Source organism: Hyperolius riggenbachi, chromosome 1, assembly GCF_040937935.1.
Source record: "Hyperolius riggenbachi isolate aHypRig1 chromosome 1, aHypRig1.pri, whole genome shotgun sequence".
Taxonomy (NCBI): Eukaryota; Metazoa; Chordata; class Amphibia; order Anura; family Hyperoliidae; genus Hyperolius; species Hyperolius riggenbachi.
Genome location: NC_090646.1, coordinates 444,746,532 through 444,770,817, shown reverse-complemented (window position 1 = coordinate 444,770,817; position 24,286 = coordinate 444,746,532). Strand labels below are relative to the sequence as shown.

General features: G+C 43.6%; 2 protein-coding genes across 9 annotated transcripts in view; one reads left to right on the top strand and one right to left on the bottom strand.

Moving 5' to 3' along the window:
- Window positions 1-18,573, bottom strand: part of PRR14L (proline rich 14 like) — a 45,667-nt gene extending 27,094 nt beyond the window's left edge. Inside the window, exons 1-3 of one of the 3 annotated variants that reach the window (XM_068238383.1) lie at window positions 18,489-18,573; window positions 7,440-7,820; window positions 4,250-4,334 (exon numbers count right to left, since the gene is read on the bottom strand). In XM_068238383.1, coding sequence (XP_068094484.1) covers window positions 4,250-4,334; window positions 7,440-7,514 — 160 coding nt within the window. In that variant the 5' untranslated portion in view covers window positions 7,515-7,820; window positions 18,489-18,573. Of the gene's footprint in view, window positions 1-4,249; window positions 4,335-7,439; window positions 7,821-18,438 lie in introns of all 3 variants that reach the window. The other 2 variants (XM_068238376.1, XM_068238387.1) reach the window with 2 other exon arrangements.
- DEPDC5 (DEP domain containing 5, GATOR1 subcomplex subunit) overlaps window positions 17,754-24,286 on the top strand; it is an 88,708-nt gene continuing 82,175 nt past the window's right edge. For 3 of the 6 annotated variants that reach the window (XM_068238407.1, XM_068238411.1, XM_068238396.1), the window contains exons 1-3: window positions 18,466-18,653; window positions 18,774-18,856; window positions 18,987-19,074. In XM_068238407.1, coding sequence (XP_068094508.1) covers window positions 18,799-18,856; window positions 18,987-19,074 — 146 coding nt within the window. In that variant the 5' untranslated portion in view covers window positions 18,466-18,653; window positions 18,774-18,798. Of the gene's footprint in view, window positions 18,067-18,457; window positions 18,654-18,773; window positions 18,857-18,986; window positions 19,075-24,286 lie in introns of those variants that run through there. The other 3 variants (XM_068238402.1, XM_068238419.1, XM_068238416.1) reach the window with 3 other exon arrangements.

The window sequence follows — 24,286 nt, the reverse complement described above, 5'->3', positions numbered from 1 at the left end:
CTTTTGTGTAAAAAAAAAAAAAAAAAAAAAAAAAAAAAAAAAGTTAATGAGTGTGAAAAAAAAATGAGGTATACTGTCACATGAAACCCACAAGCTCATAAAAACCTTATATTAAAGAGAACCCGAGATGGGTTTGAAGAATATTATCTGCATACAGAGGATGGATCTGCCTATACAGCCCAGCCTCTGTTGCTATCCCAAACCCCCCTAAGGTCCCCCTGCACTCTGCAATCCCTCATAAATCACAGCCACGCTGCTGACAAACAGCTTGTCAGAGCTGGCTGTGTTTATCTCTATAGTGTCAGTCTGCTGCTCTCCCTGCCTCCTGCAGAACTCCAGTCCCCGCCTGCATCCCTTCCCTCCCTGCTGATTGGAGGGAAGGGGCAGGGACGGGAGCTATGCAGGAGGTGGGGGAGCAGCTGAGACTGACACTACAGATGTAAACACAGCCTCACAGCACGGCTGTGATTTATGAGGGATTGCAGAGTGCAGGGGGACCTTAGTGGGGTTTGGGATAGCAACAGAGGCTGGGCTGTATAGGCAGATCCAGCCTCTGTATGCAGATAACATTCTTTAAACACACCTCGGGTACTCTTTATATTAAAACAAATAAAATATCTGTCAAAAAAAAAAAAAAAAATCAGAATAGTGATGGTCAATGGGATGCAAATAATTGAGGCAGGGAACACACTTGGCTGTTTTCGTGCACGTTTTCTGCACAGAAAAACTGAGAACTCATGTTAATCAATGTGCTAGTGCACACTTACTGAGTTGTTCGCGCGCAGAAAAAAAACTGACATTCTGCATCCTGACTCTGCACATTTTGGCAGTTTTCTCTATCAATTACATCAGCTGCTGTGAAAAAACACGTGCGTTTTCCTGCATGGAAACACACTTGGTGTGCAGAAAAAGTATGCAGAAAAACGCGCGCGGAAAACTGAAAGTCAAGTGTGTTCCCTGCCTCAGAGTTTATACAGGATTGTACACATTTTGTACGCAAATGTATGCAGCTTGAAAATGGACCAAGTGAGTTCACTTGTTGGGTTTTGATTTTGACATTTTCAAGATGCTGATATTTGTATAACCTTGCACCAACTTGGAATTTGCTAATTACTGACCATCCCTTCAACTGAGTCAGCGAGAGCACCCCATCTTCTATCATAGCACTTGAGGTTTCATCATCAGCACTCATAAATTTGAGTTTAAAGAGAACCCGAGGTGGGTTTGAAGATTATTATCTGCATACAGAGGCTGGATCTGCCTATACAGCCTAACCTCTGTTGCTATCCCAAACCCCCCTAAGGTCCCCCTGCACTCTGCAATCCCTCATAAATCACAGCCACGCTGCTGACAAACAGCTTGTCAGAGCTGGCTGTGTTTATCTCTATAGTGTCAGTCTGCTGCTCTCCCTGCCTCCTGCATCCCTTCCCTCCCTGCTGATTGGAGGGAAGGGACAGGGCAGGGACGGGAGCTATGCAGGAGGCGGGGGAGCAGCTGAGACTGACACTACAGATGTAAACACAGCCTCACAGCACGGCTGTGATTTATGAGGGATTGCAGAGTGCAGGGGGACCTTAGTGGGGTTTGGGATAGCAACAGAGGCTGGGCTGTATAGGCAGATCCAGCCTCTGTATGCAGATAACATTCTTTAAACACACCTCGGGTTCTCTTTAACAATAGCAGAAGTCTGCTTATAATATACAGTATATAGAGGTGCCAATTATAAGGTGAGCGATAACATTAGCTTAGGGCTAGGCAGCACAATGTAATTGCAATTCTGAATAACTGTCAGAATAATGGAGCTAGTGTGCTTGCCCAGCAGACAAATCACTCATGTGATTACATCATGTACACATCAGGCACGCATGTGGCCCCATGCTGTCTCATCTCCTCCTGTTAGCAGGAGTTCCATAATATTACAAAATTGCATCTCTCCCAATTTACATTTTAAAAAATTATCACAGGTGCTGTTATCTTTACTGCTTGCAAGGTGTATAGCTGCTAACTGCTGTTTTATACCAAAAGGTGCTAGCAGTTTTATAGCAATTTTTCACAAGCGAATTTCACGATTTTGTTTTTCAATAACTGTTATTCTGGGAATACACGATGGGTTTTTGTGGTCGATTTGCCGTTCGATCGTGTTTTGATTCGTTTTTCCTCTCAATTCTCTTATCTTTTCTTATCAATTTTCATTCACTTCTATCAGAAATCGAGAAAGTAAAACGATCGAAAGTAAGATTGGACTTGTCAGAAATTATCGAACCATCTATCTGCTTAGAAAACGCATGGTGTATTCCCAGCAGGGCTGTGGAGTCGGTACAAAAATCCACCGACTCCGACTCTTCAGTTTAGGATTCCACCAACTCCGACTCAGACTCCTCTAATTTGCATATTACAATCTTGTTGATTGAAAGTATGTAACATGAAATTTGTCTCTTAACTGCCAACGCTTAGGATTTTTAAAAGACAACTGAAATGAGAAGGATATGGAGACTGCCATATTTATTCCCTTTAGTCATAGACTAAAACTAGTCCTTGTTAAGAGTACTTGTAAAAGGTACAGGCCGGAACAAAGAAAATCTATCAGGCCCTAGGCCACATGTGTCGAACTCCAGGCCTGGAGGGCCAGATCCATGCCAGTGTTTAGGATGGACTGAGAAAGAAAGGAATGTGTTCTACCTGATGGACCGCACCTTTTCTGATTCAGACCCATCAATTCATTTGAGCCGTATCAAAAATGTGTGAGGATCTCAGTCCTCATAGGACCGGTTTGACATACCTGCCCTAGGCAATGTAACTTTGGGCACATGTAAGAGTGATGTGCAGGTACTCTGCAGGGGAATAAAGAGATTCTTCCTCTATTACACATTCTTCATGCACAATCTAAACCAGGTTTATGGGTGATAGACAACACCTCTGTGTTCAATGTGCACAACATTCTCAGTGGATTCCCTGCAGCTCTGTGGAGAGTGCATATGTAGAGTATAGTACTACTGTGTAACAAAGTAAACCTGAGACAGATGAAATTAAAGTTTTATACATACCTGGGGCTTCCTCCAGCCCCCTTCAGGCTAATCAGTCCCTCGCTGTCCTCTTCCGCCACCTGGATCTTCTGCTATGAGTCCAGGTACTTTGAGCCAGTCTGGCGTAGTGCGCATGCACACACTCCGCCGCCAGGAGCATACTACACCTGTGCAGCACTGTTGCGCAGGTGCAGAACGCTCCTGGCTGTGGAAGCGGCATGCGGCCGGACTGCGCTGACTGGCTGAATTACCGGGACTCATAGCAGAAGATCCAGGTGGTGGAGGTGGACAGCGAGGGACTGATTAGCCTGAAGGGGGCTGGAAGAAGCCCCAGGTATGTATAAAGCTTTTCTTTTCATCCTTCTCAGGTACAATTTAATTTGTAAGTCACCAAACAAAATTTTAACAACATATCAAATTATTGATTTCATGAGCAAAGATTACATTTACAAAAAGTACATTTGCATAAATCAGAATCAATGCAGAATTATTTCCATCTCATTGACCATCTCTATTAGTGACACATCAGGCTTTATACTTACAGCATAGATGTTATTTGCGTATATATAAGAGATTCCTGTGTACACATCATATATACAGTCACAATCAGATGTGTATTTCTGACTAAGAATACGGGGACTGCTTTATTGAAGCAGCACAAGTAACTCATTTTGATTGGTTTATTTCATTTTTGTAGACTAAGCACAGCTATTACTGTAAGTATAAATTATTTATGATGACTATATGATCTATTATCTGAGAAATAGAACATTTTATCATATTTTCTAATTTAATTACAGTTTACATTCATTAGGAGTCCGAACATTTTTTCCCGACTCCGACTCCAGGCACCCAAAATTGCCCCGACTGACTCCACAGCCCTGATTCCCAGCATTACAGATTTAGACTCTCTTCAAAAATGTTACATGCGATGCTTTTTATATTTACATAATTATTCTATTTAGGGTGAAATAGCCCATAGGATTTCATTGTCCAAGTGCTTCACAAAACATTGGAAAGCGCTGGAAATTAGAACAGCGCTTGGTGGGAAACAGCCCTGTTCTCACCCAACCCCCCAAATCATCACTGTTGGGGCTTATGATACATTCTAAAATCGTGCTATAAGCAGAGGTGTCCTGAAGGACGTAGTACTATCTGCCATTTGTCATAAAATGGTCTGTTTAAAAAAAGTGAACTCCCAAACTGAGAAGTTACAGGAATAGTACCTTTTATACCCAACCCAGTGGAAAGTTCTGGGTGGATGGCGATTTGAAGCAAGTCCCCTCTGTCCTGCATGGCAGAAGATCCAGTCTAAAATAAAAAACAAAAATCGACATTTGGTTACTACAATTTTTTTTTTTTTTTTAATAAGTAAATTGCAGATATTGCCTGTTAATAGACACCACTGTCTGAAAAGTTTTGAGCTGAACATAGATAAGCTAGAGAAATACCTTATAAACTAGTGTATAAGCTGAGTTTTTGAGGCCAAGTAGCCCAAAAGTGGGGGTCTCGGCTTACACACTAGTCAAGTCTAGGTTATACCCCTGTGCCACCAGATTTCAATGGGCCAAACCTTTGATGTGGCCTCCTTGTCCCCAGTCTAAGTAGGCAGAGCAGTGTGTGGGCTGGTGCACACCAGAGCGGTTCTGGAGCGTTTTTTAAAACGATTGCAGGGGGAAAAAAAAACGCTTGGCTAATGAAAGTTAATGGGATGGTGCACACCAGAGAGGTTTGTTTTTTCCACAAACGCAAACTCGGGGGGTGCAGCATTTTTTTAGATTTCTTAGGCGTTTCTGCCAGGGCTGTGGAGTCGGTACAAAAATCTTCCGACTCCAACTCCCAATCCTCAGTTTATGAAACCACGACTCCGGCTCCAACTCCGGGTACCCAAAATAGCTCCGACTCCTCAATTCCGACTCCTCAGTCTAATACTTAACAGGGCTGTGGATTTTGTACAAAAATCATCTGACTCCGACTCCTCAGTTTATGAAATCAACTCCGACTCCGGGCGCCCAAAATTGCCCCGACTCCAATTCCAACTCCACAGCCCTGGTTTCTGCCTCAATGTTAAAGTATAGTAAAGTGGAAACCAGCTCTGAAAAACGCTAGATCAGAGCGGTTTTCCAAGCGTTGTTACAGTAGCTGTTCAGTAGTAACAGTTTTACTGTAACAATATTTGTAATCCGCTACACAAAAACGCTCCAAAAACCGAGTTTAGACAACGTCTCTAAACATGCCTAGAATCGCTCTGAAATCTGCTTCAAAAACCTCTAGCGTTTTGCAGATCTGCTAGAGGTTTTTGGTGTGCACTGGGCATGTGTCTCACTTGCTGAGCTGTGCCACTTCGATGCCTTAATAGTGCCTCTCCCACCGCTGTGTAGCAAAGTGTGCAGACCTCCCCCATATACGCAGTGCGCTTCTTATGCTTACTGGTCTGCGCCGACGGGACTTCTTTATAGCTGAAGTCAATTGCAGTCTCAATTCTATGACGCCATCTAGTGGTGACTCACATTACGTGTGCCTACGGCTAGGGATCATAGCAGAGTCCCGGCGGCGCAGACCGGTAAGCATAAGAAGCACACAGCACATGCAGGGGAAGTCTGCACATTTTGCTACACAGCGGCGGGGGAGACACTATAAAGGCATCCAAGTGCCATGTCTCAACATGTGAGACGCACACTGCTCTGCATATCCCGACGGGGGGGCTGACACGGATGCCACATCAAATGTTTGGCGCATTTAAATCTGGTAGCAAACATCGATCAGTGCATGGCGGGGGGGGGGGGGGGGGGGCGGCCTTAGCTGTCACAGCTCAGCAACAGGTTTCTAATACTCACCTAAGGAGAGGGAAGGCTCTGAGTCCTAATGAGCCTACCCTCTCCTCGCCCGGTGAATCCTCCGTGCAAATCCGCCGCCGCGGAAGTCTTCGGCAGCACTCGGACTCCCGAAGGCCGGCGGCTCCATACTGCGCACGCGCGTCAGAGGGCACTCGCGCATGCGCAGTATGCAGCGGCCCGTCTTCGGGAGCCTGAATGCTCCCGAAGTCCCCGCGGCGGCGGATTTGCACGGAGGATGCATTAGGACCGAGCCTTCCCTCTCCTTATGTGACTTTTTTCTTACCCACCTAAGGAGAGGGAAGGCTCGGTCCTAATGAGCCTTCCCTCTCCTCTCCCGGTCCCGCGCAGGATCTCCCGTAGCAGTATTCGACTGTTTCGGTCAAATACTGCCACTCCCGCCGCCGAAGGAAGGTTTCGGAAGACGGGCCGCTGCATACTGCGCATGCGCGAGTGCGATCTATGACGCACTCGCGTGTGCGCAGTATGGAGCCGCCGGCCTTCGGGAGTCCGAGTGCTGCCGAAGACTTCCGAAGTCCCCGCGGCGGCGGATTTGCACGGGGGATTCACTGGGCGAGGAGAGGGTAGGCTCATTAGGACTCAGAGACTTCCCTCTCCTTAGGCGAGTTTTTTTTTTTTTTTTTTTTTTTTTACATGGGGTTACATTAACTTTAAATCCTAGTAATAGTGGCAGTTTAGCGTGGATTTCTAGAGCTGCACTAGAGTTAAGAGAAGTGCAGATCCATCCCTAAACTGGGGCAGATTAAGAAGTGCTTGAAAGCAGTTCTACAGATGTAGAATTGCAGGCTAGACATGATTTGTGATGTGCACCTCCCACCTGCTGAATTCCTCCTCAGAGCCTGCTGCTATCAATACAGCAGGTGTGTTTTTTGGTTACCTCAGCAACAGCAATTCTCACACACTGCACTGTCTGAGAGACCTTCCTAGTTCCTCCTATTATAAAACAGTTTTAGAAGGAATCTGCACTATGTAATGATTTCTTAAGATGCCCGAGACAGTTCTGCTTGGATTTCTAAAAACCTACTAAAAAATTTTCTCAGACACTTGACAAATCTGGCTCTCTGTCCAATAAGATGGAAGCTGGGCACCATTCACAAGGCTTTATAAACGTTTATACATAGCACACACTGCTATGCTTAAATGTTCGCATGCCACTTATGCAACCCACATGGAAATAAAGCCATTTGGTGCCCAGCTTCCTTCTTGTTTGACAGATGAGTGCTTAACTTGAATTAGCTGGTGCATTGGGAGCTTTTACGAATCTATTACATAGTAAGGTAAAATAGAACTGCCCTCTCTAATTAGCTGTACATTAGCTGACCATGCATTTCCTACTTTCGGCTTATATATGAGTCAATCATTTTTCCTGGTTTTGGAGGTAAATGTTGGGGAGGGTTTGGCTTATACCTGAGCCACCTTATACACAAGTATATACGATAGTACAAAAACCCCACACACAGAGTGGTTGCTAACTAACAGAAGTATATAAAATACCGCAGTGTTCACATTCAGCCACATGTTTATCTAATTTAATGAAAATGATTAAGCCATTTCTACTTACAGATTCCTGGAAATCCAGCTTTGGAGAAGCAGTAGAGATTTCCATCGGAGCTACCCTCTCCACGGTACCCAACATTACAGCTGAGTTTAAACAATAGGGTCCTCTGGAGTCCTGATTTCTAGAACATGATGCTTGCTGTGGCAACTGAACGCTGCAGCTATCACTTTATGGCAAGTGTATCCCAGATTTCAGAGCTCCTTTTTCATTGTTATATTGGTTTGATATTGGATTATTTATGAAGTGTACATGTAGTATAGGCCACTTGTGGTTCACAGTATTGCTCAAGGAGGACTCCAGAGAAGTTAGCTGGCTCTGCTCCTTAACATCCAGTTCCAGCATTATGAGATGTGAAGAATATTATGCTGACCTGCCCGCAGGTCCCTAAGAGAGAACCAAAAACAAAACATTAAAAATAAAGATTGTATCCATCATTCTCCTTTCAAAGCACCCCAAGGCACAGAAAGGGGGAAAAAAATAAAAATAACTAAACTTTCAGAAAAGAGCACACGTTTGAGACAATGGGCTCTATTCACAATCATCTTCCGCATGCGGAAATGCACTTGAAGTAAATTCCCACTGAAATGAGACCATCTTGACATTCACAAAATTGCACGCATGAACATTTACCGTAATAAAATTTTACGCATTAATTATCCGCATGCGTAAAAAAAAAAAAAAAATGCGGGAAACATGCGGAACATTTTTTAGCGAATGTGGAAAAATGCGGAAACTATCACTGGCGGTAATATAGCGATAAAAAAAAACTCTTACCGCATGTGTGATTGTGAATAGAGCCCAATGACGTGTATTCATTTTCCTGTTTTATATTAATTTTTTTTCTGCAGCTCGTATGTTGATGAAAAGCACTAATCAATCTTATGGCCATTTTAGGTTCACGCTAGAACACCCAGATAGACCAGAGTTGATTCCCATAAAGCAATACCACCAATAATTGGAAACTTATTCCACTTGACTAATAGGGCTAGTTCACAGTGCAAAAGCTTTTTCTAAGTGCTTGTGATTTGTAAAGCTCTTGCTAATGCAATGCTGTGTGTTCTCATTTGAGGGATGTGATTTTATAAAAATCACCCATAGCATTGCATTAGCAAGAGCTTTTCAAATCACTAGCGTTTGAAGGAAACCTGTAAAGGATAAAAAACGACGACGATCGTTTAAAAAAAAAAAAACAGCCAACGACTATTAAGTCTAACGACGGACGAGCTAGACCGTTAAAAACGAACGATCTAGCTTAGCGGATTTTTCCCAACGACGATCGTTTGCAAAAGTAGTACATCAATGGAAACGGTCGTCCGTACTAGACTTGACATGCGCATTTCACTATTTCTCCATTGAACTTTTCATTTTTATGACCAGGCGCAATAGTTGCTTTTACGCGATGTAACGTTCGTTCTAACGATCTGATCGTTACACACCTTTTAAAACTAACTTTACTTAGGTCGTTCTTTCATCAATTAAAAGTTTGTTCGTCGTTGACAATGAACGATCGTTGTCGCATGTGTGTACGTAGCATTACTCACCAAGCTAGATTTGCCAAAGCAAGTGTTCCTGGATCACCTTCAAACAAAAAAAAAACAAAAAAAAAACAAAAAAAAAACACCTTACAGGATTTCCCAGCAAGCTCACGGTGAACCAGAACTCCTAGGATTGTTTAAGGGGCTAAAAAAGGTCCAAAAATCCCTCTTATGCGATTTTTCAGGTTGGAGTCAGCTAATGAGGTCTCCCACAATGCATCACTGTTAAATGTGTAAATCATCATTTTGATAAGCCTGAAAGCCAAAACACACCTCCAGAACAGCTGGAATGCAATGATGAGTCACATTAATCCATGCCATGCACTGAGGAGGATCACCCACCCCAACAGTCTGTATGCATGTTGGATTATTGCAGCAGTGTACAATTAACAAGCTGACACATCATTGCATTCCAGCGGATCTGGGGCTGTGTTTTGGCTTTCGGGGACAAGCTGCATAATTAAAGACTTGCTTCTCTGATATTTTATCAATTTTGATTGGAAAAAACAAACAAACAAACAAACAAACAAAAAAAAAAACCACAAGGTTGACAAAATGTATTGTATCAGTCACATTTTGAGAGAATGAAGGGGAGCTTGAAACTTCACATTTTTCTCTTTTAACACTATATTTATAGTGGAGCAGAGGTGCCAACACTGAATATTCCCCCAATTAGAACGCTAGACCATACCAGTTGTATTTGACTACAAGTATAATTAGGGGATTGGCTGCAGTTTTTCATAGATTGTGACTGGAAAAATGAAATACAAATTCCATTTTTTTTTCTGAAAAAAAATAGAAGACAAAACCAAAAATGTTTTTCTCCAGAAGATATTGCACACATACTGTGTGCTAAGAAAAAAAAAATCTATATATACACATACACACATAGGGCTGGGGCACACCGAGCGGGTTTTCAGGCGTTTTTGCAGCCACGTGCGGCTGCGGATACGCTAGGGTATTGTATTTCAATGGGGTGGGTCACACCAGAGCGGGAGGCGTTTTGCTTAAACGCATACTCCCGGGGTGAGGCATTTTTTTGGATTGCGGAGGCATTTCTGCCTCCAATGTAAAGTATAGGAAATACGCAAACCGCTCTGAAACACACCAGTTCAGAGCGGTTTTGCAGTAGTTTTTGTTACAGAAGCTGTTCAGTAACAGCTTTACTGTAACAATATCTGAATTCTGCTACACAAAAACCGCTACCCAAAACCGCAAAATGCTAGCTGAAAACACTTCAGAAAAATAAGAAAAAGCGTTTCAAAATCTGCTAGCATTTTGCGGATCTGCTAGCGGGTTTTGGTGTGCACCGAGCCATACAGTGGTTTTTCAAAAGTATTCGGCCCACTTGAAGTTTTCCACATTTTGTCATATTACTGCCACAAACATGAATCAATTTTATTGTAATTCCACGTGAAAGACCAATACAAAGTGGTGTGCACGTGAGAAGTGGAACGAAAAATCATACACATCTGCAAAGTGGGGTGTGTGTAATTATTCAGCTCCGAGTCAATACTTTGTAGAACCACCTTTTTCTGCAATTACAGCTGCCAGTCTTTTAGGGCATGTCTCTACTAGCTTTGTACATCTAGAGACTGAAATCCTTGCCCATTCTTCTTTGCAAAACAGCTCCAACTCCGTCAGATTGGATTGTGAGCAGCAGTTTTCAGATCTTGCCACAGACTCTCGATTGGATTTAATCTGGACTTTGACTGGGCCATTCTAACACATGGATATGTTTTGTTTTAAACCATTCCATTGTTGCCCTTGCTTTATGTTTAGGGTTGTTGTCCTGCTGGAAGGTGAACCTCCGCCCCAGTCTTAAAGGGGAACTGAAGAGAGAGGTATATGGAGGCTGCCATGTTTATTTCCTTTTAAGCAATACCAGTTGCCTGGCAGCCCTGCTGATCCTCTGCCTCTAATACTATTAGCCATAGCCCCTGAACAAGCATGCAGCAGATCAGGTGTTTCTGACTTTAAAGTCAAGTATGACAAGACTAGCTGCATACTTGTTTCTGGTGTTATTCAGATACTACTGCAGAGAAATAGAGCAGCAGGGCTGCCAGGCAACTGGTATGGATTAAAAGGAAATAAATATGGCAGCCTCCGTATACCTCTTACTTCAGTTCCCCTTTAAGTCTTTTGCAGACTCCAAGAGGTTTTCTTCCAAGATTGCCCTATATTTGGCTCCATTCATCTTCCCATCAACTATGACCAGCTTCCCTGTCCCTGCTGAAGAGAAGCACCCCCAGAGCATGATGCTGCTTCCACATTTGACAGTGGGGATGGTGTGTTCAGAGTGATGTGCAGTGTTAGTTTTCCGCAACACAGAGTTTTGCATTTTGGCCAAAAAGTTCAATTTTGGTCTCATATGACCAGAGCACCTTCTTCCACATGCTTGCTGTGTCCCCCACATGGCTTGTGGCAAACTGCAAATGGGACTTCTTACGCTTTTCAGTTAACAATGGCTTTCTTCTTGCCACTCTTCCATAAAGGCCAACTACGTGCAGTGTACGACTAATAGTTGTCCTATGGACAGATTCCCCCACCTGAGCTGTAGATGTCTGCAGCTCATCCAGAGTCACCATGGGCCTCTTGACTGCATTTCTGATCAGCGCTCTCCTTGTTCGGCCTGCGAGTTTAGGTGGACGGCCTTGTCTTGGTAGGTTTACAGTTGTGCCATACTCCTTCCATTTCTGAATGATCGCTTGAACAGTGCTACGTGGGATGTTCAAGGCTTTGGAAATCTTTTTGTATCCTAAGCCTGCTTTAAATTTCTCAATAACTTTATCCCTAACCTGTCTGGTGTGTTCTTTGGACTTTATGGTGTTGTTGCTCCCAATATTCTCTTAGACAACCTCTGAGGTCGTCACAGAGCAGCTGTATTTGTATTGACATTAGATTACACACAGGTGCACTGTATTTAGTCATTAGCACTCATCAGGCAATGTCTATGGGCAACTGACTGCACTCAGACCAAAGGAGGCTGAATAATCACGCACACCCCACTTTGCAGTTATTTATTTGTAAAAAAAATGTTTGGAATCATGTATGATTTTCGTTCCACTTCTCACGTGTACACCACTTTGTATTGGTCTTTCACGTGGCATTCCAATAAAAGTGATTCATGTTTGTGGCAGTAATATGACAAAATGTGGAAAACTTCAAGGGGGCAAAATACTTTTGTATATATAGATCTCTTAAAAAAAATACTTGTATACTTCACTGTGGTATGAAAATTTCATGGTTGCATTTTGTGAAAAATGTAGCAAACAAAATCAACAGGAATACATTTTGCTTTTCAGTTGCTTTAGATATCCATTCTAAATCATTTAGATAACGACTGGAGCATAATGTTTTCCCCCACTGGACAACTGTAACAAGAGGAATATGGAGGCTTTATATTTATTTTCTTTTAAACAATAACAGTTGCCTGGCAACCCTGCTGGTCTATTTGGCTGCAGTATTGTCTGAATCACACCAGAAACAAGCATGCAGGTAATCTTGTCAGATCTGACAATGTCAGAAACACCTGATACGCTGCATGCCTGTTCAGCTAAAAGTATTAGAGGCAGAGGATCAGCAGGATAGCCAGGCAACTAGTGTTTAAAAGGAAATAAAAATGGCAGCGTCCATATCCCTCATTACAGATGCCCTTTAAATTCCATTTATGGGGTTATTTGTAAGGTTCAGTTTATTTATTTATTTATTTTTTTTAAAGTAAGCAATGGGGAGCGACAGAGGGAGAAAGAAAGGACAATTATTAACTTTTAGGAAACCATGGTCAAGTGAAGAAAAAAAAAACAAGGAACAGTAAAGGAAAAATGTTTGATTTTTTTTTTTTTTTTTTTTTTTTTTTTTTTTTTTTTTATTAGTCTTCACCTTGTGGATTTTGGGAGGCTGCACTGTGTGGAACAAGTTAAGGTTAGAACCACAGTCTTACTGAAACTTTCTTCACAATAATTATTTGCTGGCTCTCTTTCTTCCTTGTTAAGTGTTTGGGATTTTATTACAACTACCAAATATTTTAAAAAGCAGATTTGTTTTCTGCCAGTTTATAAACAAAATAATTCAAAAGGAAATTGAATTCAATAAATGACAACGTTTTCAAACCAGGCTTTTGATGTTTTAATTATCAGGTATATTATACTTTGAGCATCTAATCAGTAGTCCACTGCCCCTGTATACAGTGTATTTGTTGTATTCATAAACACACAGAAGCTTTTGAAAGTGTGACATGGACCGCCCATTTGTTACCTGAGCAGTGTCTTTTGTGTGGATTGTGCTGAGAATGACACCTCTTTGCTGTCACAAAATGTCAGTGCCAGACATTTGTTGCTGCAGCTCCTGCTGCAACAGTTCATTTGGAAGCAACGGTTTGGCCTCCTAGGCCCACATACCACAGTTCTTTCTGGGTAAGGATGTACTGGTGTAGTAGTTGTATACATGCAGAACCAATTCCCATTCCTTGCCTTTATACACTCAAATATTGGTAGATGTACCTTGTGCTGGCACATTTATTCAGGCTGTGCTGCATGTTGCCCAGCCTGCTTACAAGAAGATGCGCAGGGGTCTCATCCATCACAATTTTCTTTCTGCGAATAAACATGCTCTACAGTTTTTCCACTAGATTGTTTAGAAGGGGCCAGATTTGTAAGACTTTAGCTGGCTGCACTTGTGGGAAAGGGTTTTATCATTCAAATAGAGAAATCACGTTACAAACTCAATGCATACTTGAGATATGGTCATAGTGTATAGTGGAATATGGTGGATAGCATCCTTGGATCAATAAGAATGAATGCCGGTCTTTTTACTTAAAGCACACCTAAAGTGAGAGGGAAATGGAGGCGGCCATATTTATTTCCGTGTAAACAATGCAAATTGCCTGGCAGCGCTGTGGAGTCGGAGCAATTTTGGGCACTTGAGTCAGAGTCGTTGATTTCATAAACTGAGGAGTCCGATGATTTTTTTTAAAAATCCACAGCCCTGTTAAGTATTAGAGTAAGAAGTCGGAGCCATTTTGGGTACCCGGAGTTGGAGTCGTGGTTTCATAAACTGAGGAGTCGGAAGATTTTTGTATTGACTCCACAGCCCTGTTGCCTGACAGTCTTGTTGATCATCTGCCTCTAAGGCAGGCTTTCTCGACCAGGGTTCCTTGAGTACTCTGCAGGGGTTCCTTGGCATTTTCCCCCCATCGTGGGGGATGTATAATGGAGCACACTATAATACAGGGCTGTGGAGTCGGTACAAAAATCTTCCGAATCCAACTCCTCAGTTTCTGAAACCACGACTCCGACTCCAACTCCGAGTGCCCAAAATTGCCCCGACTCCGACTCCAACTCCACAGCCCTGCTATAATAGGTGGTACTGTAACAAGAAGCACTAAATTAGGAGCTTAGGAGGCAGTATAATGAGTGGCAGTGTAATAGGGGTAGTGAAATAAACAGCTACACATACTTTTAAAGACCATGCCTCCTGCAAAATAAATGCAGGGGTTCCTCGAGATCAAAAAAAATAGTTTGCAGGGGTTCCTTGAGATCCAAAAGCTATTTGCAGGGTTCCTCCAGGGTAGAAAGGTTGAGAAAGGCTGCTCTTAGGCTAAGTTCACACTGAATCCGTTTTGAAGTACACACAGCACATTGCAACACATTTCAAGACTTGAAGCTCATGGAAACCCTCACATTGCAGCGCATGGTACCTCATTGCCAGCCAATTACAGCTATAGTCAAAACGTGTGCAGTATTCAGTAGCAATACATTACCCAATGCACTGTGGAACCAACAATGTCAATGCGCTAATTGTGGTATCATTACAGAGCATGTTATACAGTTAACACACATATATTGTGAATGTAGCCTAATACTTTCAGCCATAGACCCTGGACAATTATGAACAGATCAGACATTTCTGATTAAAGTCAGACTGGATTAGCCACATGCTTGTTTCCGGTGTGCGATTCAGAAACTACTGATGCCAGAGACATCAGCAGGACAGCAGGCAACTGGTACTGTTCAAAAAAAAATAATACGGCAGCCACCATGGTATATTTTCCCCAAAGTGTTCCAAAGCTCTGTGGCCAAAGAGCTTTAAAGAGAACCCGAGGTGGGTTTGAAGAATATTATCTGCATACAGAGGCTGGATCTGCCTATACAGCCCAGCCTCTGTTGCTATCCCAAACCCCCCTAAGGTCCCCCTGCACTCTGCAATCCCTCATAAATCACAGCCATGCTGCTGACAAACAGCTTGTCAGAGCGGGCTGTGTTTCTCTCTATAGTGTCAGTCTGCTGCTCTCCCTGCCTCCTGCAGAACTCCAGTCCCCGCCTGCATCCCTTCCCTCCCTGCTGATTGGAGGGAAGGGACGGGGGCAGGGACCTGAGCTATGCAGGAGGCGGGGAGCAGCTGAGACTGACACTACAGTTGTAAACACAGCCTCACAGCATGGCTGTGATTTATGAGGGATTGCAGAGTGCAGGGGGACCTTAGTGGGGTTTGGGAAAGCAACAGAGGCTGGGCTGTATAGGCAGATCCAGCCTCTGTATGCAGATAACATTCTTTAAACACACCTCGGGTTCTCTTTAAACACTTCAGATAAAAATAGCTACTTGTAGCAGCTACAAATTTCCAGCTGCAGTTCACGCTATTCCCCAAAGCAGTGCAAATAACCATGGCACAAGCAGGAGAAGCAGAATCACTGTAGCCAGCTCCTAGCATCTGTCATGGTTGAGCAAAAAATTCTGAGGATACGCAAATTTCTGCTCAACAGGAAATGTAAGGGACAAATGTGACATAAAAAGAAGTTGCCGTTTAATTAGCCAGAAGATCAATTGGCAGGTCTTATTTTTAAGGTTGACGCAAGCATGATGTTGCATCTCAACACAATGCATGTCCTTTCCATTGCCATGCACAAGAAATATAAATATGCGAAGTATGGCAATGCACTGCTCCACTGTATACAAGAGGATACAGGGATTGAACTGAAACTTTGCACAGGATGAACAAAGCCTAGTGCATAGTTGGCCTGGTCTAGCTGAGGTGACCAGTGGGGAACCTCACAGAAAATTCCACTAATGTAATTGGGTGGACAGTACCTAACAAGTACTGGACAGGTTTTTCATAACTGAAGCCACCAGAGTGTTTTTTGAGCATTTAGGGAGCACTTTAAAGCGCTAACGATTTCCCTAAACGCTCTGCTACTGTAAATTAATGTAACAAATTCCACAGTAGAGAATGCTATTAGCAAAATCGCAGGACATGCAGCATCTTAGAAGCGTTTGTGCTTCAATGTAAAGTGTTGAAGCGCTGGCAAATCGCTCATGAATTGCTACACATAGCGATTTGTGTGCGATTTTAAATTACTGCAAACTGTAAAAAAAAAAAAAAAACAAAGGCCTTATGCAGATATCAGAATATTAAACTTTTCTGGGCACTATTAGACCCTGCTATGTAGCTTCCAACGTTACATGGCTCCAGTGTTTTGAACTTGATTACACAAGTGGAAGGTAGACTCATTAGCCATTATACTGCTATACTCCTTCGCACTACCCAGACAGCAAGCTGAAGCGCTGGGAGTTAAAAGGTACGAGCACAAAGTGCTGGTTTTCAGCTGGACTATCAGAATAAGCTGGCTAAAATATGTAGGTATTTTGAAAGGTGATGTATTTCCCTTTTGTGTGTTTTTAACTGTCAGCCTAGTGTTTAGCCATAACGTGGACCTGTGTCCAATTGTTTATGGAGTAAACTCAAGGCCCATTCACCTTGATCAGTTGCGTTGCATGTGACAGCAGCAATGCAGGGTTACATACAGCGGTGCCGCACATTACCCAAGCATTCCGTTGGATACAGTGAAGCATACAGTTCAATGAAAAGTATGCTTTACTTTAACTGTTACTGCACGCAATTACAGCTAACGCACTGCATTACCATGCCACCCACCGTTATACTGCAACACCCCACACTGTGAACTTTACTATATGTAGACCATAAAGCATTGCCATGTGGCAAGATGCATTACAGGGCAGCCATAATGCTGCACCGCAACGCTCCACTGTAAATGGGGCCTAATACTCTTGAAAACTATGTCTGCTGCATCGCAACAGATAAGATCATTCCATCACAATGTGATGCAATGATATTCTTATGGGACAAGCACATCATATGTATTGCAATGTACTGAGTTCCACCGGGTTAACCACACTGCATGCAGTGCATTTACAGAGTAGCATGCACATTTACGGGGGCAGTGAGGCAAACATTCAATGGTACTGTAAGTGTTGCATCGCATGTCTAACGCATGATGTGACTTTTCAGCAGCATTGCGTTACTACCGCAACATACATAGTCAGTGGCGTAGCTAAGGAGCTGTGGGCCCCGATGCGAGTTTTACAATGGGGCCCCCCAGGCACTCTATACATAACAATTGATACGGCGCACCAAAACCTGCCAATGGCAACTACAGTGTCAGAGGTGCAAGAAGGGGATGGGGAAGAGCTTGTTAATGTTTACCACTACTCAGTGTATATATAGAAGTGATTATTATGAGCACAGGACCAATGGAGAACTAATACTGTAGTTGAGGGAGGGCCCTTCGGGGCCCCTCTGGCCCAAGGGCCCCGATGCGGTCGCTACCGCTGCACCCCCTATTGCTACGCCCCTGTACATAGTGTGCAAGAAGCCTTGTTGTAAAGAGAATCCACTCCATTTCCCACTAAACTGCTCCCAACAGACAGCTGTTACCATCTTTAGTCATGTGATACAGATGGCAGGTTTAATGACAGTTGGCAGACAGCAGCAACCCAATGAGGGAGCCATATTTTATGACTCAGTCACTCCACAAACCGATTGCCAGAGGGATCACGTTAAATTGAAAACATATTTACTAATACATCTTTAAAATAACTTGAAATTGGACTTTGATGAAAAATGCACTGTATTAGGAATATTTGACACCAAGCCTGGACAAACCTCAGATCCCAAGGAGCCAAGGCTCCTCAAAAATTACTGATGATATCCAGGGTCTACAGGCTGCTCCTGGAGCATTGTAATGTAAACAGTAGCAGAGATAAGCTTGCATTTTAGGATCAACATCAGCCACACAAGTACGTGACATTTTTGATGAAAACCTTATTTAGCTTATTTTAAGCACACAATGTATGTACAATAACACTTTTAACAAGTAATTCTGAAAGTTTGCACATCACACTAGTGCGCAAACTGAAGAATCATCACAACAGCTACGACTTGAGCTCTCCTATAGGCGCATGAGAGCGCTAGGAATCCCCCACCGGCACCCGAGATTATGATAAGACAGGCGTATTGATCATTGCTGCTCGGCCACAATTATCAGCTAACTTTCCGCAGACAAAACTTGAGCCGTGCGCCCAGAGCTGCAGCGCTGCGCCCTCCCTGGCTAGGCAGGCGCCCTCCTCCTCCTCCCCCCGGTGTATGAAGCAGCGCTCCTCCATCCATACCCGGCTCTCTCTCCTCCCATCCTGCGTCTCGCTCTTCCCCAGCCTCTCACTTTCTCCGACGCTCCATGTCTCCGTCACTGTCTCCTCCCGAACGGCCGCTAACCTCACTTCCTACTGTCTCTTCGCGTCACTTCCTCCAATACGTCACGTGCCTCTTCAAAGTGGTACCCGGGGGTTCCACAAATATAAGCCCGTAGCGGAGCCCGGGGCACCCGGTAAGGCTAGCAGATGAGTGGCCAGTACAGCAGAGAGATGGACCGTGTGTCCTATACCCGCCCCCTCCTGTACGTGCCTTGTGTGAAGCTGTCATGTCTCCCTTTTCCCTGTCCTTGCAGGCAGAAGTCCACTGTGCCCAGAACCATGAGAACGAATAAAGTCTACAAGCTGGTGATCCACAAGAAGGGCTTTGGGGGCAGTGGTAAGAACAGGATGGCATGTGAAACCGGTTTACTGAGGAGGGTGGGGGAATTCCTGCCAACTTTTTAGGAAGTTTGTTTACAACCTGATTTATCAATGTTTTGATAACTATATTGTTTGCCTTTTTTTAGATGATGAGCTGGTTATAAACCCCAAAGTCTTCCCACATATAAAGCTTGGAGACATTGTGGAAATTGCACATCCCAATGATGAGTATAGGTGAGGAGCAGTAACTTGTGATAAATGTATAGTTAATATAGAGATATTTGTAACCCACAGTTTAGTAAGGCACGTTCTCAGAGTAATGTTATTCTTGTTGATTCATGTAAATTATAAGTATTCTCTTAGGAACTCAACTTTTCAGATAAAAAAAACAGTGTGCAGCTTTCACTTGCCTGCAACAATAAACCTATCCACCTCTCTATTGCCTTAGTAGTTTCCTGTTGCTAGATTGAGATCTTAAAATTGCTCACCACCTTTGTCCCCTGAATTACATGCTGTCCCCCTCCTGTAGACATGGAGGCAAATTTATCAAAACTAGTGCAAGGAAAGTTGGAACAGAAGTGGTGCAGTTACTGAAAACAACCCGTCACTGTTGATCCTAATGCTAGGTGCACATAATGAGATTTTCTGGCACATTTACGGTCAGATCGATAGTTTCCAACAAGGGATGCTCTCACGAGTAATCATGAGTGTGTAAACACTCAAATTCATGATTCAAATGAGCATTAATTAGCTCAGGTGTGTGGCGGGGACATAAGGGGTTAGTTACCCATAATTCCGCGTCCTCCCTGCGCTCCAAATAGCTTGCACGCGTCCTTTTGGACGCATTGCTAGCCTCATCACCAAGCACTTCCTCCTTCCGGCTTGGTAGGACGCGTGCAAGCTATTTGAAGAGCAGGGAGGACGTGGAATTATGGGTAACTAACCCCTTATGTCCCAACCAGACACCTGTGCTAATTAATGTTCATTTGAATCACGAATTTGAGTGTTTACACCGCTGTGGAGTCGGTACAAAAATCTTCCGTCTCCTCAGTTTCTGAAACCATGACTCTGACTCCGGGTACCCAAAATTGCTCAGACTCCGACTCCTCGGTCTAATATTTAACAGGGCTGTGGATTTTGTACAAAAATCATGCGACTCCGACTCCCGACTCCACACAACTCTAACTCCGGGTGCCCAAAATTGCCCCGACTCCGACTCTCCGACTTTGACTCCACAGCCCTGGTTAACACACTCATGAGAACATCCTTGTTTCCAACATGTCCGATCTTATTTCTGATTGATTTTGCGATAGTTTTTTAATAGTAGTGGATGGAAAATCGACTGGAAATCAGATCGGACATGTTGGAATCGATCTGACAGTAAATCTGCCAGAACATCTCATCGTGTGTACCAGGCATAACTTGTGTGCACAGAAGGGTAGAAACTGCTTTAAACATATCACACTATGCCAGTGTTTTTTTTGGATTTTATTTTTTGAGGTGTACCAATGTAGACTGGATGGGAGATTAGAAGTCCATGGATGAGACTGTACTGTCCCTGTAGGATTAAAACTGGGCAATTGAACATTCCTGATTTCCAGGATATGTACTGTGATAAGAGAGCACACTATCAAATATATAACCTTTGACCTGTGTTGGTCAAATCTAGTGTGTGACCTGCCTTCTAGTTTTGTTTTTTTGTTTGATGATCGGTAAAATATTGCAAGGTTTTAAAACTGCTTATGCTAATCAGTATTCTTGATCTGGTTATCTGATCCTTATTTGCACCAGTTTTTCTCCAAAACTCTTTTTATGGGTATTGCCAACACTTTTGTATGTTTTCAACTGTAATGTTGGAATGCTGGAAAATTTATTTAATCTATTTTTCTTCCTTCTTTGGGTGTGTATGACAAGCTTACCAGGTGTAGTCTAGCTAGCCCACCAGGTTTAATCCATGAAGTTGGTATTTTGTTCACAGTATGTCTGTAGAACACAATTATAATGACTACTATGACTTCAATTGGAAAATGATGTTTAACACATGCACTACAGTATTTGATTTGAATTAGCACCTGTTGTAAGATAACCATAGAAAGTATGCACAAGGACTCTCCAGACTTTATATGGTTGGTACCACTAACTGTTGCAGAGTGGTCAACCAAATTGGATGGCACAAACAGAAACAATCCTGTAAATTTGAAAGATAGCCAGCACTTATAAGTTTTATTCCAATTCCATCCATACTGTAGAAACTAGATACCAATTAAATTACGAGTTCCTACTATCTCTGAATTTGTGATTGGAGCACAACCCTGCAGCCCTTGTATTGCAAATTAAATTATTTTGTCGAGAAAGGACTTAAATGTAACACTAGAATAAGAATTAGGCTACTTGCACACTAAAACGTTGCGTTAGGTGCCACGTTAAGGTCTCATAACGTGCCCCTAACGCGACGCCTGGTGCTCTTCGATGTGGACGTCAGAGTGAGCCGCGTTGTGCAGCTCACTCTGGCGTTCGTGATGCGTACTCTTGGACGCATGCGGCATCACGTGGTCCCGCCGGCCAATCGCCGCACGGAGCGGCCGCTCCAGGAAGTAAACACTGCACGTCACAACGTGCAGTGAATATTAATTAGCCATGTAAATGGGAGAGCTGGCAGGCGCTCGGATGTTAATATTGTGACAGGCAGGTAAACGACAACCAGGTTTACTACGTGCTCAAGACTCAAAAGGCAAAGTCTATGCAAAAAATGTAGAGAAGAGCATGAAAGGTCTGGCACTGTAGTTTTAATATCAGCATGGATGTAAACAATGCAGGAAGTATCAAACCATATGTAGATGTGACAATGTGCAGTAGATATTTTCGTGCAGCATGTTGGTAAACAAAAAGTCACTTGCAAATGTACAAGGTGCTGTACCTGGTTGTGGGGAGGTGGCAGGTGTGGGCGCCAAGTGGTGCACGGCCTGACGACCGTTTCGCAGGGCAAAGTGCCTGGCTTCTTCTAAGGGGAAGTGCACGAAGTGACTAGAACGATGGCGGACTTAAGTATGCGTCATCCGCATACTTCCGGTCCGCTATGTGAGGCCCTCCTCTTCTCTATAATTGGTCCGGGCGTAAGCTGCGCAGAGAAATGGAGGAAGGGATGGGCGCGGCCAGCTAGAGTGATCGCAGGCGCGCGTCAGTGGTGATGCTGCAGCCATGTGATCTAAGGTCGCACCCTCCCTTCCTCTCTGTACAGCTGGAAGCGTAATAAATGCTTATGTTTCAAAGCGTCATGTGGTTGCTATAGTGAGCGGGATGGCTACGCCCCACATAGATACTGGTGGACGCAGGAGCCCGTCAGATATAACACAACCAGAGTGCTGAAACCGCTGTAAAACAGCAGTTGAACCGCACTAAATAAGACATTGAGGTATTCTCACTTGTCAGGGCTTATTAGCCCATTGGCTATGAGCTGGACTTTGCAGACGGTTCCGGAACAAGAAGGTGTGGCAAGAGGGGAGGGGGGATAACAGTGTACCTACTGTGAAAGGAAGGGGGCAGAGTGAAGAAAAGGAAAGTGAGGTGGAATGGTTAAAAGAAAGAAAAAAGGGGTGAAGGAGGAAAGGTGATAGGTACACCGTGGGGAGGTAAGGGTGAGAAAGATAGGGACAGCCTAAAGAGTAGCCACACAAGAAAGGCTGGACTGGTTCATCTGATGGCAAATTATGAAAAGGCGGTCAGCAGGAAGTACTCAATCAAATTTTTATTATTATCGTCAAACGTTGACTAAAATAATTTTTAATTGATAAAAATGGGAGCAAATAGAAGGGATCCCCCATGAAAAGGAAAGAATAGGGAGAAGGAACCGACCAAATTCTCCCAAATCCGAAAGGACAATGTAAAGACACTGTCTTTTCAAAAAAACATAATGCCAAAATAGGAACCGTCTAAGGGGCAACAAAGGGTAGTGAGGGTAGCAATTCCTGCGCTTACGTAGGAACAATACAGAGTTACAAGACTTCGTAGAGCAGGCGGGCGACCTCAAACAGCGGCTTATGGCTCGAGGATACAAAGAAAAAGATCTCGATCAAGCCATCAGAAAAGCCACCTTGAGAAATAGGTCAGAGTTAGTAAGAAGAAAGGCCCCTACTAAAGCCAAAGAGACAATAGCTTTCTCCTTCGAATTTTCCCCCATGGCCAAACAAATAAAATGGGCCTTCAACAGGAGTTGGTCACTCCTGCTTGAGGACCCAGTGTTAAAAGCCAGTCTACCACCTCAACCTTTGGTAGCTTTCAAAAGAGCACCGACAATCGGTGACGTCTTGGTTCACAGCGATTTTCGCGCTAATTCACAGCGCACTTGGCTGAGCGGGTTCTCCTCCACAGGTAATCACCGTTGCGGCTTTTGTAAAGCCTGCCATCTTCTTAAAACGGGCAGACTGTTCCAATTGGGCCCAATCTCACACAATGTAACCTTCTTTGCTACATGCAGAACCAAGTTCGTCGTATACGCTCTATGGTGTCCGTGCCAACGTTTTTATATCGGTAAAACCACGAGAATGGCAAAAGAACGCATCCTAGAGCACGCACGACTGTTGCCCAAGGGTAAAGGATGCCCAAGATTAGTCGAACAAATGACAGAAGCCCACCAAAAGAACCCCGATTTGCTCTCTTTTGCAATTATTGACATATGTAACGTCCCCCGCAGAGGTGGGGATAGGAAAAAACTCCTGCTCAGACAAGAAGCGCACTGGATTTTGCGCACCAACGCAATGGGTGCCTTGGGTCTTAACGATTACATAGACCTTGCCTGCTTTCTCGATCCATAAGTTCTTACTTCTTCACCCTCACTACCCTTTGTTGCCCCTTAGACGGTTCCTATTTTGGCATTATATGTTTTTTTGAAAAGACAGTGTCTTTACATTGTCCTTTCGGATTTGGGAGAATTTGGTCGGTTCCTTCTCCCTATTCTTTCCTTTTCATGGGGGATCCCTTCTATTTGCTCCCATTTTTATCAATTAAAAATTATTTTAGTCAACGTTTGACGATAATAATAAAAATTTGATTGAGTACTTCCTGCTGACCGCCTTTTCATAATTTGCCATCAGATGAACCAGTCCAGCCTTTCTTGTGTGGCTACTCTTTAGGCTGTCCCTATCTTTCTCACCCTTACCTCCCCACGGTGTACCTATCACCTTTCCTCCTTCACCCCTTTTTTCTTTCTTTTAACCATTCCACCTCACTTTCCTTTTCTTCACTCTGCCCCCTTCCTTTCACAGTAGGTACACTGTTATCCCCCCTCCCCTCTTGCCACACCTTCTTGTTCCGGAACCGTCTGCAAAGTCCAGCTCATAGCCAATGGGCTAATAAGCCCTGACAAGTGAGAATACCTCAATGTCTTATTTAGTGCGGTTCAACTGCTGTTTTACAGCGGTTTCAGCACTCTGGTTGTGTTATATCTGAT